This window comes from Falco punctatus, assembly GCF_963210335.1.
Source record: "Falco punctatus genome assembly, chromosome: 4".
NCBI lineage: Eukaryota > Metazoa > Chordata > Aves > Falconiformes > Falconidae > Falco > Falco punctatus.
This window is the reverse complement of record NC_137583.1, coordinates 61,347,339-61,364,181: the sequence shown is the minus strand read 5'-3', so window position 1 is coordinate 61,364,181 and position 16,843 is coordinate 61,347,339. Positions and strand designations below refer to the sequence as shown.

Below are 16,843 nucleotides of genomic sequence, written 5' to 3'. Positions count from 1 at the left end.
ACGACTACACTCCTAACTTACCTGTCCAATCTGACACACATGGTTTGCTGAGCTGAATCAGATCTAAAACCCCTTTTTCCTAAAACTCACACCATTTAGTATGAAAAAGAAACGTTGCCTTTATTTGTTGTTAGAGATTATACTTTCTCTTATTTGAAATTTATCTGTTCTCATTAATGGTGAAAAATGGAAGGGGATGAGTAGATGGAGAAGTTGATAACCCTGCTCTGGGTCATCTAAATATATTATCTAGATAAAACTGCAGGTTTACTAGTGAGCGTGTGGCGAGCTTTGGGAGCATAGCTCAGAAATTATTTTTCACTGAAAGAAAGAAGACAATTATGCTTTTGTGAAATGAATTAATCAATCCTATTCTAAATGTAAGAGAGCCCATAGCCGTATCACACTGTATCATGATCACATAAGACAGTTCAACCAAAATGAAGTGCAGTCATATGAGACTGTCTGAGACACACCGGCATAGGAAAATTCAGTGCCAGAGAAAGGTGTGTTTTTGCTTCAGTAGATGATCATCCTATAGACTCCATATTACAGCTAAGCTTTAAAATTTCCTGAAGGGTATGATACGATACCTGCAGAATTTTGCAACTGCTTTGAATTTTTTCAGCTTTTCCTAAAATCGTGGAAAATCAAGACAGCCATGGAAGACTGAGGCTGCAGTAAGGACAATTGCTTAAGCAAATAGTTATTTTTAAACATGGAAAAATTCCCAGTAGCATCTGGAGACTTGCAATGAATGTAAATTTAGGCATGTCCTTAACAGTAACTGAATGCATTGGAGTTTGTGCAGAAAGAGACTGGGTAACACAACATCCCTCAGAAGTACTTGCAGCCTCAAATGTGTATAAATATTTGCCTTAAATCCATACCTGAACTTTGTGTGAAAGACAGAGTTCTATGAGTATAAAATTTGTTGCAGGATATTCCTTCCATTTTCTGAGCATGTGTAAATATATCAAAGACAAAACTTTGATGGGTCGTAGCTTTCTGGATATAGTGACTTGGGGATGGTTAGTCATTCTTTGGGGTGGAACAAAGGTAAAAACATTTATTTACTAATTTGTGAAGTATATCATTAGGTTCTCTGATACGGTGAATGTGTCTAAGCATGTTCTTTTATTTACTGCTTTTTCTTGTGGTAGGTAATGATATAATTCTGTAACAATGGCAGTTACAATTCATCATGATTCTGGATGGCCCCAGATTTAAATTTTAGTAAATTCAGATATGCAGAAAAGGTGATTATACTAAAAAAATCATAATCAGAAGAGGTGCAATAAGGCTTTGCTGTTCCTGTTCCAGTACACTAAGAGTATCAGTATTCAAACTGAAAATCAGAATCTGTGCAGAGACGAAGACAGGAGAGAGAAGTAGTAATACTGTTAAAGATACGTAATGTTATCAGTTTTGCATAGATTGTCTTATTCTGGTCATAGTTATCAAGGTTTGAGGAATATCCTACCTACTGTGAGAAGACATCCCTCAACGCATTAAAGCAGCTGCAATAGCTTTAGAATAAGCAGTAAATGCTTGCTTTTCAGTAATGTGATAAGGATCTATGCAACCCTTGTCTTTCTGTATAAGAGGTATCAGTAATGCCAGTGAATTGCTGAGGACCTGACAACAATGTTTAAAAAAAATCTTGTTTATGTAGATATATTTTTCTGTTTGTTTTGTGATATTAAAATAAGCAGAGCAGAAAATGATAGATGATTTTTTTTTTTTTTGAGTAACAGTCACTGTCCAGATAAGGTGAGGGCTAAAAGATTTCTCTTCTTCATACCACATAATATGCCATTTTCATTTTGTGCTGCTTATAACCCTGAGTGTCACAGCTTTCTATTCTAGTCTGAATAGTCAATGAAACATTATGAAGCCGATAAGAAAAGCTGGTCCCTGTTACTTGGCAACGGCTGTTAAGCAGAGCTGAGTGCTGTTGATTGAGGAGATTAGCTGCCATAGATAAACCTCCTCTTTTTGCTGCCCTGCTGCTTATCTTTCCACCCGTAACAAGTTGCACCAAATATGACAGCAGTCAGTGGTCTAGACAGAATATGAACTTTGCAGCAAATGAAGTTTGCGCAAAAGACTTAGGGTGCTGACTTTAGAATCTTGAATGTATTAAAATTTGCAGGTTGTTTTCTGGACTGTCCTTTCTTGACTTTGGGGTGAACATTTTTATTTGAAAGGTTGATGCTCCAGTTGAAATGGGATGTCCTGTTCCTAAACTGTCTGTTCATGAACACTGAAAACAGCAGCAAACAGTTTTAACAGTTGTCTCTGGCTCCTGCTCTTAGTCTCTGGCTAAGAGTATCTGGCTCCTGAAGAAATAAATGAAACATACTGTAAAATTACTGCAGCTACTATGTATGCAGAAGTTGGATTACAAGATAAAAATTGACTATTTTGATTGATGCCTTTGAGAGAAAATGCTATAGTGGATTAAACAGAAATGTCTGGATGCATCAAAAAAGGTTTATGTCTGTACATGGCTTGGAAATCTATCTAGTTTTGGTATATCCAAATTACTTTCCATCACAGAAGCATTTTATTGACTGGAAAATTAGAGCTGAAATATGGCTAAAGGACAGAAGCTGGTGGCTTTTTCCCTTCTTCAGTTTTCATGTTTCTTTTTCCTCTAACATTTAAACAGTACTGGTTTATCTCTTTGCTTTCATTAGTGAGTGTGCAGTTCTGTTTATGGTTTTGTTTCGGAGAGGCCTCCAGTGATGTCCATACCAGCACCCTGGAGCTGGCCTCCTTTTGCAAACCTTTCTGTTGGCCAGAACAGGAGTGTAGGCTGGGCTGGTTGAGTATCTGGGGAGTATCAAAGCACTGGAAAAAGAGTGAAACTTTGAGGTGATATGTTTAAGAAAAGTAGTCTTTGTGTAGAGAACCGGGTGATATTATCCATCTAATAAGTGTCATAAATTCAGCAATATTATTTAAATGTGTGTTGTTATTTTCAGTAATCCAGAAGAATCTTCAGAATAAATTATTTTAAGTAGAGGCATTTTTCTCCACTCAGGACTGAAATCTTTTTTGTTAGTTCTATCAAAACATATTAAGAAAAAATGGTGTCCACCTGTAAGAGCATTCAGCTGGAATATAAGAAGAGATAAGTGTACGTACTATTTTCTGTGTAGTTTTGTTATCCCCAGCAAGAACCTGGCCTTTCATAAGCAATATAGTTTGAGGGAGAAATTTAGAAAGATACAGTATGGTGCTCATTGGTAAACTGTTATTTCAGTGGGTATTTTTGCTGATCTTGTAGTCCTGGCTTTCAAGTTTTTTAATTTTGCATCTTTGATGAACTGTTATTTCCTCCTTTTGTGGCATGAATGCTTCGTTCAAAATTATTCTTATTTATTCTGTCTTCTTTTAAGAAGTATATATGCTAAGTATACAACTTCTGCACTTAACCACTCAAATTATAGCTTACATTCAGCTCCCAAACTCCTGTTAAATAATGACTTTTAATTGTACACAGTATTTTAAAAAGCAGATTACAATTTATCAGTGTGCTCAAATGTTAAATATTTTCTGTAAGTTTTATCTGTTCTGTGAATAATATAGTAAGCAATTTGGGGCTGCACATTTCACATGCGTTGAGGGGTCTCCGCCCCCATTGCAAAAGCAGAAAAATCTTGCTTTCCAGGACCATTCTTCTCGTAATTTCAGACTTTACAAACCATAAAAGTTGCTATGAACTGTAACAGACAAAACCAGGAAGAATTAAATACTTCTGAAACTGCTCCCAGTCCTGTTCCAGATCTCTGTTCCCATATCACTTCATATCTCTGCGTGCTTACTCTAGAGAGACACAAGATCATCCTGTATTCTGGACTTCTGTGCTGGAAAAGGCATTTCTCCATAGGGCTTTTTCCAGCCTGTAAATAATCTCTTTTGCTTCTCTCAATGTCCTTTCCAAAATTTATCATTAATTTTAAAATGTGGACACCAGAACGCTATATTCCCATACTGACATCATCAGTGCTGCAAACTGAATGATGTCACCTTCTTATTCAAACTTATTGCTGTCATGTTCCTATATCTACAAACCTTATTAAAGCTTTTGCTCTGCTATTGTCTCAGACTGAATGCTGGGGTCTGAACCAAGCAAGGAGGACTGTAATGTCTCATGCCCTTCACTTATTGCCATTAGGAAAGCTGCGGGCAGTGCTCAGGCTCTGTCACAAGGGGGGGGGATGACAGCTATGTCCAGAACTCTAATTCATTTTGATAGGAAGAAATTTTCTGGATGCAGCTCCTGATGGGTGGTCCCAGGTATGTAACATCATATTTAGCTATTTTAAAGCACAGTTTGCTTGAAAACTGTCAGATTGTTCATGCTTTCCAGACTCTTCAGCAGACAGTTTGAGGTGAGATTCTTGGCTGTTCCAGTGCCCGTGCGTAAGCTGCCGGAGGCAGCTTGATGTACTGTGACTTCTATAGGCATGCCTATATTTCATACTTGAGCAAGGTGCAGAGATTTCTGAGATATCTCCAAACAGTCTCAATCAGTCTACAGGGTGCAGCACTCTGTGAAGTTATCCTAGTTTATAAGTTTCCGCTCCCCTTCATAATGGAATGCATTTAAAATTTCTGCTGATGTGTTCAGCTTGGCATAACATAATTTTTCATAATTTCTGTAATACTTTGCAGCTAGGGAATGTGATAGAGAACTTTATTACTATAATTTCATGTATGTCTGAAGTAAATTCCATTAGGAATAAATTCAGTAGCTCGGATTACAAAAGTAATCTGCTGTCTCAATATATATTGTCCTGGAAAGATCTAGAAAGCTGCAAGTTTGGCAAAGGTCAGAAATAAACCAAGTTTTCTCTGTTAGACACTGCACCTGATGAATATGAATGGAATGGTCATTAGTCATGTTTTCACAAGAACACTGTCTCCTGCAAACCTGTAATAACTAACTCTTAAAATATAAGCTTTTGACACTTAGCACAAGTTAAAACTTTCATTCCTTTGTTTTTAATACAAAATTAAAATTAATGCAGAAATCCATTTTGCTGAACATGTTTCCTTGTAGAATTATTTTTACCTTGGGAATACAGATGCAGGAGCAGCTACAGCCTGATCACACAGTGAAGACACTGCCAGCACCAGAGTGATTCTTGGCACCAACCGAAAATGTAATGGGGATCCTCGAAGTGACTGAAGTACATCTTGGCGATACTTGGAAAATTATTGTGCATAAATAAGCATTAGTATATTTGCATCTCATTGCTTCCATAAATAAATTCCTAGTCCCTTCAGTAACCTCTGTTCATAAATGCATATCGAGTAAAAAAAAAAAAAAAAAAAAAGAATTGTTCATGTTTCATCATTCCTCATTGCTCTGGCTTAATTTTAAACAGTGCAAGCAAATAGGAGCTCCATTACTCTTCCAGGAGGGAGTTGAACAGCTTCAGAATAGTTTCTCCCTGCTTGAAACTTGTTCGGATTCACAGTGTTCATTTTTGTCTTTTCACTCCATTTCTCCCAATAATGTCATAAATAATTAATCAACCAGGTTGCATAAACTTTTCGTCTTCTCCCATAAAGAACCAGAGTTCAATGCTTAAGGATCTATGTGGCTACCTCCTTTCTTTCCCTTTTCTCTAAATTTCTGTAGTTTATTTGTATCTTTCCAGTAATGTTGTGATCAGAATTTGGTGCAGTATTCTGTCTTTTGGAAATATTTTTTTTTTGGGGGGGTGGGGGTGTGGTGTGTGTACATGGCTCAGATTTCTCACTGATGAGATAGCACTGTAAAGTATAAATTTACATGTTAATCTTAAAGTCCAATGACTAAATGAGCTAAAGAAAAAGAGATAGCTTCATTGTAAGCCTACTAATACTTGACTTATACTTCAATTTAAAGTATTTCTCCTCTTGGAGGAGGATTTATATGTTTAAGCCTTTCCTTCCTTTTCTTTTTAGGAGCAGTATTGACAAAAAAAGGAGCTGCCGTTCAGATGATTTTGATTGCAAGCTCTTTTTTCTTAGACGCATCATAGTTAATATTGAATATGCAATTTTTCTTAGAAAAGTCCTCTTTAATATATTGCAGTTAGTTTCTGGGTTTTTTTGTCAAAGTTTTTCTCAAGTCTGGATTGGTCTCTGTGACCAGAATTACAGGCAGATGATTTCTGTGTATTACAGACTATAGCAGTCATCTGGATGTGGAAGATGTTGGTTCACTCATTGCTTTGTCATCCTTTGTTGTCCTCATGATGGAGACAAAAACATAGCCTTCATTCCACATAGTTGCCTAGGCTGTGGAAAATTGAAATCTGGTTCTCTGAGAAGTACCAAGTTATTCAAGTATTATTCAACTTGAACATTGGCTCTAGCGGTAAAAATTTAAGACTTCCTTTCTTTTCATCTCTACTTTTTCCTTTCCTTAAACTCCCTCCCGCCCTTTCCTCCCAAGGCATGGCCATTACTTCTGTGGTTGGGAGGCTGACGTACGACCTGTTGAGACTGAGGTTCATTTCTGTGCTCTGAATCGCGGAAAGGAGGCGTTGAAATCTGAACCTCTCATTCGCTCAGCTGAATAACAGGGGCGCTTTGGAAAGCGGGCAGCACTTCTTTTCATGGAGAGCCTGCTCTCCTCTTGCTTTGTTAAGCTGTAGCTAGTTTTTTTCACAGTCCTTTTCTTCCCTCCTTTTGCTGTATTCAAGAGAGAGCAGGACTTTTTAGTTAGTTTCTCTACACTTTGCATATTTCTGCTGTAATGTAAAAAAAACCTCTCAAGTGAAAGTGTGTGTAATATATTGGGACTGTACAATGCACCACTTAAATTAGCAGGTTAGTACAGAAATAGTTCCTGAAATGATATTTCCCCTCTGTTGAAGGCTGTATCTTTTTTTTTCTTTTTTTTTTCTTTTTTTTTTTTTTTTTTAATGAAGGAAGAAGGAAGTCCTCTAGAACTTGCTCCCAGAATTACTCCTTGAGACAAGGGGACCGTAAATCCCAGAAGAGCTATTTGCTTTCAGGCATGCCTTGGGATGATACAGAGTTTTGCAAATCCCAGCCCTATCACAATGTTTGCACAACAGCTGACCAATGCTGCTGTTAATGTGAACATTTATCTTTTAATATAAGCACTTTTGTAATTAATAACATGCTATCCAGTTCTTTCAGTCAGCAGAAATATTCTGGTGGTTTAGGTTTTGGGTTTTTTTTTGGTTGAAAACAGGCTGTCCATCCACTTTTTTCCTTAAATGTGTTTCCAGATAGGTGAGGAGGGGCATTAAACCTTGTCAGAAGTCTTTTATAGGACTGTGAGGTGGTCTGGCTTTCAGCAGAACTTAAAAAGTTGCCTTTGCCTTCCAGGGAGCAGTTTATTTAGTAGCTGAGGAAGAGTGTATTTACTGCACTGTTAGTAAGAGCGTCCATGGCATGGTATTTTCTTGTGGGATTAATTTTTTCTTCCCCCAAGGTTAGTGTATTTTACATTCTTGCTGTTTTCTTCTTCTTCTGGTGTTTCTACTAAATCTACCACATAAATCGACAAAAAAACGTGTTTTGTGTTTTACTTACGGTTGAGAATGTATTTTTGTTGCATAATGTGCTGTGCCTTACACGCCAGCAGCAGCAAATGCCACCACTGACTCTGTTTCAAGCAATCCACACGCTACTTTGCTCACTTGTAATAACGCATCCCTTCTAAAAACAAACATCCTGGCCTTTTATAAATTTTATTTTAGTGTGGTATTTCTTAATTCTAAACAACTGCCTCACAAACTCCCAGGCACGTAGCAGCCGCCCGGGGCCGGTAAGGGCAGGGTGGCCGGGGGGCCCACGGCAGGGCGCGGCGGCGGTGACCGCTAGGTGGCGCCATTACCGCTCACAGGCGGCTGCCCGGGCGTGGGCGGGAAAAAAAGGCGCCAAAGTGCTGGGAGCTCGCCGCGGAGCTGCCGCGGTGCGTGAGGCTGGTCTGTGAGCGTTTGCTGTCTGAAAGCGCTGAGGTAACGTCTGCAGAACACGGCAGGAGAAACGGCGCTGCGGAAGCCGCAGTTGCACGCTTTCTCTCTCTGTGGTCTCTGTAAAGAGAATTTGAAAGTAGATGGATAAATTATGAACAAATCTTTTTTAATAAATGGAATATGAAAAATATGCTGTTTGCTGAAGAGCTTACTTCTAAATGTTGAATGTGGGTCTGTGGACTGTATCTTTGGAAATAAGCCTGCCGGTATGCAGCTCGATGTCCTCTTCAAGGAACTGCAACATTTAATTTTTAATTTTAAAATTTTTAAAAGGGATTTTGAAAACAAGCACCATACTGGAGAGGAGTAGCAGGGAGAGAAGAGTAAAATGCTTCAATAATCTGCTTCGTACTTCCTAAAACATTTAACATCTGTGGACCTTGAAGTCCAGTATCATGAGACTTTTGAGATGCAAATATTGTGTTTCCCATTGGAAAATGATTCAGGCTTTCTGGTAGGCAACCGGGGCTCTAACTGTGGCTTACGAGACCTCAAGTACTGGCCTTTTCATTAGTCCTAAACTACTCTTGGACCTTACAGCACCTTAAACTAGAAGCTGGGGGAAGGAGTGTGAAGCAATGCCCATATTCAGTGAGAAGAAAGAATCCTTTTGTTCCAGGATGTTAAACTGCTGCAGAATGGTGCCCACTGCAAACTGCAGAAACATGAGAGGAAGCTCCCTGATTAACTGCAGGAGCACAAACGATACAGTCAAAGGTGGCAGCAGGTGCCGTTTGACACACTGCTGGGTCCGTGGACTTTCTGGTTTACAACACAGGAACATAGCACAACACCTGCAGTATGGGGCAAAACTTTATTTTATACAAAGCTCTACTTTATGTTATTTCAACAGTTGTCAGGTTGTTAGGGCAAGGAAGCTGAAGTGTTGGTTGACCCACCTATGCGTGTACCACCATCCAGAGAGCCGCTGCCTTTCTGGCTGCTGCAGAAAGTTTGAAGAGCAGAACCAGGCGCTTCAAAGCATCTCTTGAAGGCTCCTTTCAAAGGTCACTTGTCAGCGCCATGTGAAAATTTCACTGCATGTAGGTCTAAATAATTAATTACTGCAGAACACAATTTTTTAATTTACATCTATCAAGTTTTCATCAGCCTGCAGACAAACTCCAGTGTCTCTACCAGTCCTCATAGCTTTGCCCAGTAGCAAAATACTCAACACAAAATCATTCTTTTTTTTTAGCTGGTGTTATTCAAAACACCTTAGTTTCTATTGTTGGATTAGCCATACTGAGTGGTTCCAGGATGGGATATATTTCTGTAGCCAAGGATAGCTTAGTATACACTAGGGTGGGGGTTTTTTTGTTTGTTTGGTTGGGTTTGGGGTTTTGGGTTGGTTTTTTTGTTGGTTTTTTTTTTATTAGGAAACACTATTTTAAAATAATTGAATGTATCAGCTGCCCACAAATAGTCCCTTCAAGGTCCCTTCAGTGCAAATTTCCATAGACTTTTCAGTATCCGTTAAGCATGTGATGTCTGTCTAACTTAGCAAGTGAACCTGCTGGTGCAATCAACTCTTCAAAACTTTTTTAAACTGCAGTTTGTTGTGTTCTCCTTTTAATCAATTCAGTACCTAGATGTCATGAATGCAAAATGATGCTTCCTTCCTCAGTAGGTAATAGAGGTCATAAATATCTACTAATTCATGGCAAGTAGGCAAAAATAATGAATGAAGATGGGACTTCTCTGTTTGCTTCTAAACCTCTCTCAAAAATCACCCTTCTAGAACTTGTATTTTGACTTGTTCATGGTTTAATCTATCAGTTCTAATTTTTTCACTAGAAGTTGATAAATATTCAGTGTAAATAGATGTTCTGTGCTCCAGGGTGTTGTCTTTAATAAAAGAGGTTCATCTGCCATTATTTGAGATCTTACTGGGCACCTTGGTTAAGTTAAATTTCTGTCTTTTAATCTTGGCATCTAACTTTGCAATATATATTTGTCAAGATTCAAGATTTTAAATAGCAGCTTGGACAAATTTATGCTTGCATTCTTTCTCTAATATTAAACCTATTAGCAAAACAGCCAAATAGAAGCATCTTGCTGTCTCCTTGGGTATATTATTCTTCTGTTTTAGTCTCTTCTATGGAAACAAATGTAGAAGCCATCTAAAAGTCAACATCACCATGCTGTTAACGCAGATGTTTCCAGGTCTAAGTATAACTTTTAAGATATTACTATGGAAATTTCAGATACTGCTTTTTGCTAACGGTTAGCAAATGATAGCACTTTAATAGCAACCATATGTGTATATTGATTGGTTGTCTCAACCTTCCCTCATTCTGTGCATGTGTAAAGAGCAGATGTCTTTTGCATATTACGTTCCTTCTCCGAATACAATTTTAATCAAAGTTCAGTATGAACACACTCTTAACAGCTATAGGCAGTGGATGGCAGTATTAAAGCATCACTCATGCTTTGAACTTCCTCTGCCATATGACATTTACTGTAGAATCTGGGTGGCTTTTCCATTTTCCTTTTTGCTTCCTGACAAATTTGGGCAATTTGCTTGTTGGAGGCTATTAGAGATCAAATGGGTGCATGACAGGGTGCTGAGACACCGACACTGCAACAGCCACACATTGCCCTGTGCTGAAGGTGGGTGCACCTGGTCTGGAAAGGTACGCTGTGTATTTACTCACTGTAAAGATCACAGTGGTTCTGGATAGTTCATGGCAGACTAAGCTGGACAGCTTTTAAACATCAGCTGTACCTTAAGTGAAAATTATGTTTATGCTGGACTAAAGCCATTTCTGAATTAGGGCTACATCTGCTAAATAAATTTATTGGAAAGAAAAACTAGGGGAACTTTTACAAATGTTTTTTTTGTACAATGGCTCCTCCTTGCCTGTTTTTTCTCCATGCTCTATGTAACTTGAAGGTTTAATTAAAAGGTACTCTGAAAATTGAATGCTTAACCTAAATTTAATTTTTTATGTTTTAATTCTTGCCACAGAAACCTTGCAATCAAAAAAAAAAAAACCCAAAAAACCAACAACAACAACAAAAAAAACCCAAACCAAAACCCATAACCAAACTAACCAACTCTAACCAAACAAACCGCGGCATCTCCAGAAATAGAAAAACCTAGGAAAATTCCTACTTTTTAAAAAAATGCTACTGAACCAAGCTATGAAATCTACTGTTTGCACAACTCCAGTCCAGCTATAATCCCCACTATAAAGATCCTCTGTACTTTAGAGATGGCATTTGCCAACCACTCCTTGGGGCATACTACTCCTTCTCCACTCTCCTAGTACTGCATTTAGCAAAGCAGAGCACTATTTGTGATTGCAGACTCTTCAAAGCTTATTATGCCCATATTTCAAATACAAAAGCCAAAGTAACTTGCTGTTTCTCCCTAAGCAGTCCCAGTGTTTTTGGATAGATTGTGTAATGCAGCTTGAACTCAGGTGCTAATTGTTAATCTTAGGCTTTAAATAGGTTTTGTTCTATTGAAAGGCGGTAGGCTAAAGGTTTCTGTGAACTCTGGTTTTAGAAAAAAAGGTTAGGGCTCTTTTAGAGTTTGTTAGTGAATCAACTTTTGCATCTGTGGTGATATCTTTAAATGATACCTAATACAAAATACTTTAAAGTATGCCAAATGTGTATGCTTTTCTGAACTCTAAATGCAGTATTAGTTGCTTATATAATTTTGTCCTAATTATTTGTAGCCACTAATGGTGGTATTCCGAAATGGATCTGGCGAGTTCGAATTATGCTTCGTTTTGAATGGTCTTGCTCTTAAACACTGAAATGTTCTTCTGTTCCTTTCTGAATCAAGACCTTATTTATTCCTGTTATCCATCCATTTACAAGTGACTGCTATTAATATACCTTGCTTGTTTCCAACTGCAACAGGTTTTTAAATGGAGATGAATATTTTAATCTGCTGTTAGGCTGCTTTATACATTATTCGGCAGAAAACCAAACCAATTCTGTGTCTGTGGTTTCTAAATTAAACCTAGTTTCCAATAACAAAATTAGACTCAGAGGTAAGTTTTTAATTTGGATTAATTTAATTTGGCAGTTGTAAGTGACAGGAGGATTGGAAAGCCAAAGAAAGAAAAAGTTGCCTAATTTCAATGAGGTATTTGTGTTTAAGACTGAAGGCTAATAATACCCTTTTTTTCTGCATCCTAGATTGGTTTATTTTCTTTTATGCCATTATTTGTGTTTAGTGAACAGCTGGGCCAGTAGTTCCCATTTGTAGTCTTTTAGGTCTGTGAAGTAGCAGAGAAAGTAATGGACATTTGCAAATTAATACGTACTGTTATCTTCTGCTAATCTGATGTAGCTATCCTTTTTGAGCGCAGAGGTAATATCAGAGCAGACGTAATTACTGTGTTAAATCTAGTACTGCAGTAGAATATTCTGCTAATTAAACTTGTTGCATTTAAATTGCTTCCTTTGGATCACTATATAGAAGAGAACTGTTTTGAACAATAAATGAAACCACGTTCTTTCTCAGAGGCCTAGGATTGCAGATGGTCAGATTGCATGTGAAGCACCTAGGCTCTGAATTAGTCTTTTGTATGAAAGAGAGAAAGGTAATTTGAAAGTTTGAACTCCCTGTTCCTCCCACACATACACAGGAAGCTTGTCTCAAAATGAACAATTTTCTAAATAAAGACTAATAAGAAGCTAAATTAATTAGAAGGTGTGATTTGAAAAGACATTGATGAGAAGAGTCTGTCATTTTAGACAAATGGAATGGAGCTAAATAAATTAGGCCACATTAATATCTCATTGTTCTGTGAGCAGCTTTCTTTTATTGCATTCATTAGAGGGTACTTCTTGAAATGAGCTTTTACTAGCCATTACGGATTCAGTTCTCATTTACCAATGCCTAACACACAGTGCCCGCATTAAAAATGTTTCAGCAAATCCTCATAGTTTCTGAAAATTAATATTTATATTTCTGGATGCTGCACTTTTCATCTGCAACATAGTAGGCACCGAACATTAAGACTTTTCCCACTGAATTGTCAGTAAAGAAGTCTTACATTAAAAGACTTGGGAGGCAGAAATCAGAAATTTATAAAATAAACTGTATGCATAATTTGTACAGTAGAATCTTCCTCCAACTAATATTCTTTCCAGTATTTATTTATTTTGATAGAAAATACCCTGTCTCATGACTTCAGTAGTCCTTTGATAGCTTTTTAAAATGTCTTTTAAAAGATTCCCTCAGTATATAATTGGCATATATTGGAAATCGCATCTTATCATGCATTTCTTCCTCTCAAAAAACAAAGTCTATATTTTTCCTTTTCTTCTTCTCTCTCCTGCAGATGGAATATTTGGGCGATGTCAGCGAGTGCCAGTAGTAGACATATATAAATATGACATTTCACCTCCTGTTCTTCAGCGCCTAAGGATCATCCTGGAGAAGCTCTCACACAGAGGTATAGTAAAAACTGGAGTAGGGTTAGTTGTGCTGCGTTACAATTATCTTGTGCTCCCTCTGAGGTGATGTCTTCAGAAGTTTCCAAACACGGTGCCTTTCAGGCCCAGTAGTGCAGACTTTATACAAGTACAAAGCCGCCTGACTCACTGAATCTGCGACAAGGACTTGGTGAAGCAACTTCAGGAGACGTGCTTCTTCCCTTTGTAGTGCATGTCTGTGACTGACACTCTGTACAATGAAATTTTAGTGTCTATGAATGCTGGTGTCATATAAATAAATCGGCAGGAAAGGGAAATAATTTATCACGTATACTTTTGCACCAGAACATAGTTTAGGGTGCACGGGCAGAAAACACACAACTTACAGTTAGGTAGAAACAGTTCTTAACTTTCAAATTAATTCAGATAAGCAGAACTGCTCTGATTTCATTACAAGCTGCATCTACTCTGTTTCTTTTAATTTTTATTTGGTTTTCTGAAGTTAATCTCTGTGCTTTTTCTAAAGCCAGAAAGGATGTTTGAGCTTCTGAATGGCATAACTTGAACTAACAAACCAAAACTTGCACAAAGTGAAAGCCAAAAAAGGTGAATGAACTTTCTAGGTACTTACACATGAAATAAGGCTGTTAGAATAGCTGCTGGACCAGGAGATCTTTGTAATCTAAATTGTTCCAAGAGGACTTTTGGAATGGTTAATTTTGCACTTGCGTCATTTGTGTGGAGGTTTGTTCCTAAATATTTTCCACTTCCAATTTCAATTACAAACTAGTAATGTTACATTAGCATGATGCTAGTTTAATTACTAGAAAAAATTGATTACTTGTGAGTTCATGTCTATACTTAGGGGCTGGACTTCTAGTTTGGAAACCACTGATTTAGAGGATCAACAAAATTTTCAGAGATTTATTTCCCTTCCAGCAGCCCATCCACATGAAGCAAACTCATAAAAACTTGATTGTAGTAACTCCTGACTGATTAAGTTACATGTGAATAGTACTTGTGGCTCTTTTACTTGTCATTTTCTAAAGGCTAAGTTATGCAAGCAAATTTATGAAAATACTATTTCATCAGGGTAACATTGTACAAGCAGAAAAGCTAGTATCTGCTTTATGTTTGAATGTAGTAAAGAAGGGGGGCAGATTCATCTCAATAAGACACCTAAATTGATATCTAAATTGATCATAACATAAATTGATCATGGATGATCAGCACTCATTTACATTGCCTGAATATCAGTGGTGAGTCCTATACATGTAAAGCTTCCTCCATGGGGATGTCAGAGGTGAGAGACTTGCAGGAGACCCATGCCTTCCTGGAGGGGCACACACAGAGGCTGGTATGATACCCCAAGTCATCTCAAAAGATGCTTACCTGTCTCCATTTCCCTGACTACCATAAGGTTTTAGTTAATTCCACACAACTGATGTGACTTCCCCCTACTAAATGCTTCTCTGATCAATAAACCAACCCTTCCTAGGATCTGTCATGAGCAACCCACCTCCCTGGATGCGCCTGTTGCAATAAACTGCAGTATTCTGTCTTTGAAGGAAACTTAGGCCTTGAAACTTGGACTTGTCTCTTACTTTTTCATAGCAAGACAATGACAAAGAACACAGAGATTGAAACTGTGGTGGAGAATGAAAACACTTTAGCTTTTATCATTTCTTAGACATGGCATTTAGAGGTGCATACACAAATGTGTATATGCTTTGAACTGATATAAAACTTTTGCTAGCACTTTTTGTGGCCTGTGGGTATCCCAGTGAAGGGAATCCTAAATATGTCTGTAAAAGATAACAGAATGTTTGAATGCTCTTGTTCAAGTGATTGATGTGATAAAATCACTTTTTTTTTTCTCAGTATCCTTAAATTCTGAACTGTTTAGTGAGGACAGAAATATGGAAGGAGTAGAATCAATACAGTCTATCAGATTAATGGATTACTGACATCAGATTGCTAAAAGAAGACTCTGCTCTTTGCTAGTGCTATCAGATGTAATACACCCAGATCTTAGGTCATGTTTTTTGGCTGTGGTGGTCACTTGCACAGTTTCCTCCTGTAAATTGTGTGCAAACCACTATGACCAGTTCTGCAGTGTGGATAAGCAAGATGTCAAGACCACACAAATGTTTCAGGTAACCTCAAGAAAGGGCTTAATTTTTTCAGAAGTCTTATTTCCTTTGTAGTATTCCATTCTTGTCTGCTCCACAAGATACTGACTAACTCCACATGGTGATACTCATTTTCCCTGGAAAGGATAGGGGACAGTATCTGATCTCTCCTTTTTGTAAACTGCAGGACAATTTTCTCTTGAAAGACTATGTAGTAGGTCCTATAATAAGCAAAACTTTATTAGTAAAGTCTATATTGAGTACTTTAAATTTTTATTAGATGCATATACAGTTAAGGACCAGATATTTTGGAGGTTATTGACTTGTTAACTAGGTTCTTATTTATTTATTTTTCTAATGTGACTTGTTTTTTCTTTTTTGTTTCCTTTCTGATGTTGTCTCGTAATATTACTAATCACCTCTTTCTTTCTAGCAATAGTCTGTTGACATCTATTTCCACAGAATTAAAACTAATAATCCATAGAAAGCCTCATAAAATTTACATCCTCTTTCTTTCCTGTTTGCTGATCACTTCTAAGTGATGCTTATGTTTGAATCATGGTCCAAATGGAGGATTGTATGGTCAGGTGCTGTAAAACAAAGGACAACATGATATGTATGGCAAATATAATTTGTGATTCTGCCAGCTTGAAATGTTTACTACAATAGGGAAGCATACGACAGAGGCTTAGATGAGTGACACAACTGATGGTAATCTGTTTAATAAAGGACTTTGACTAAAATTGAATTCAGGTTTCATAATGATATAGTTATTATGTCTTCTTTACACATTGAGTCTATCTTTGTCTACATTATCTACTAGTAGGTGATAGAAATGAATGCCTTGGAACATTAGATAGTTTCCTACAAAGAAATGATCTGTTAGCATTCAAATACCCTTGTTAATGGCATTTTCACTCACACTGTCCTTGAGTCAATCAAATCTTTTGAAATACTCTTCACGAAGATTTTCTGAAGATTCAGTTTTATAAATGTGACTATATGGGAAAAGCCCTTCTCATAGTTGCTGAAACATGATGAATCACTTTCTGAAGTTGGTAGTGCTATAATTCATAATTTATGAGGACTTGAAACATTTCTCATTGATAAACAGGACAATAAAAATGATGCTGTTTAGATAGGACTAAATCAGTGGGAAAAGGAAATGAAGTATCAGGATAGAGGGGTGAATAAGGAGTGCCTGAAGGAAATGGAAATACTTATCCCTATGGCTGGTCTTCTACGTCCTCTTGTCCAGCTTGGGAGAAGACACTTCTTGGAATATACCAG

General features: G+C 37.5%; 1 protein-coding gene across 1 annotated transcript in view; it reads left to right on the top strand.

Annotated features, from left to right (window-relative positions):
- The window catches only part of PTPRN2 (protein tyrosine phosphatase receptor type N2), a 676,344-nt gene that overhangs the window by 171,349 nt on the left and 488,152 nt on the right, over positions 1-16,843 (top strand). The window contains exon 3 of the mRNA XM_080385838.1: positions 13,328-13,441. Within this exon, the coding sequence (XP_080241964.1) occupies positions 13,328-13,441 (114 nt within the window). The remainder of the gene's footprint in view (positions 1-13,327; positions 13,442-16,843) is intronic.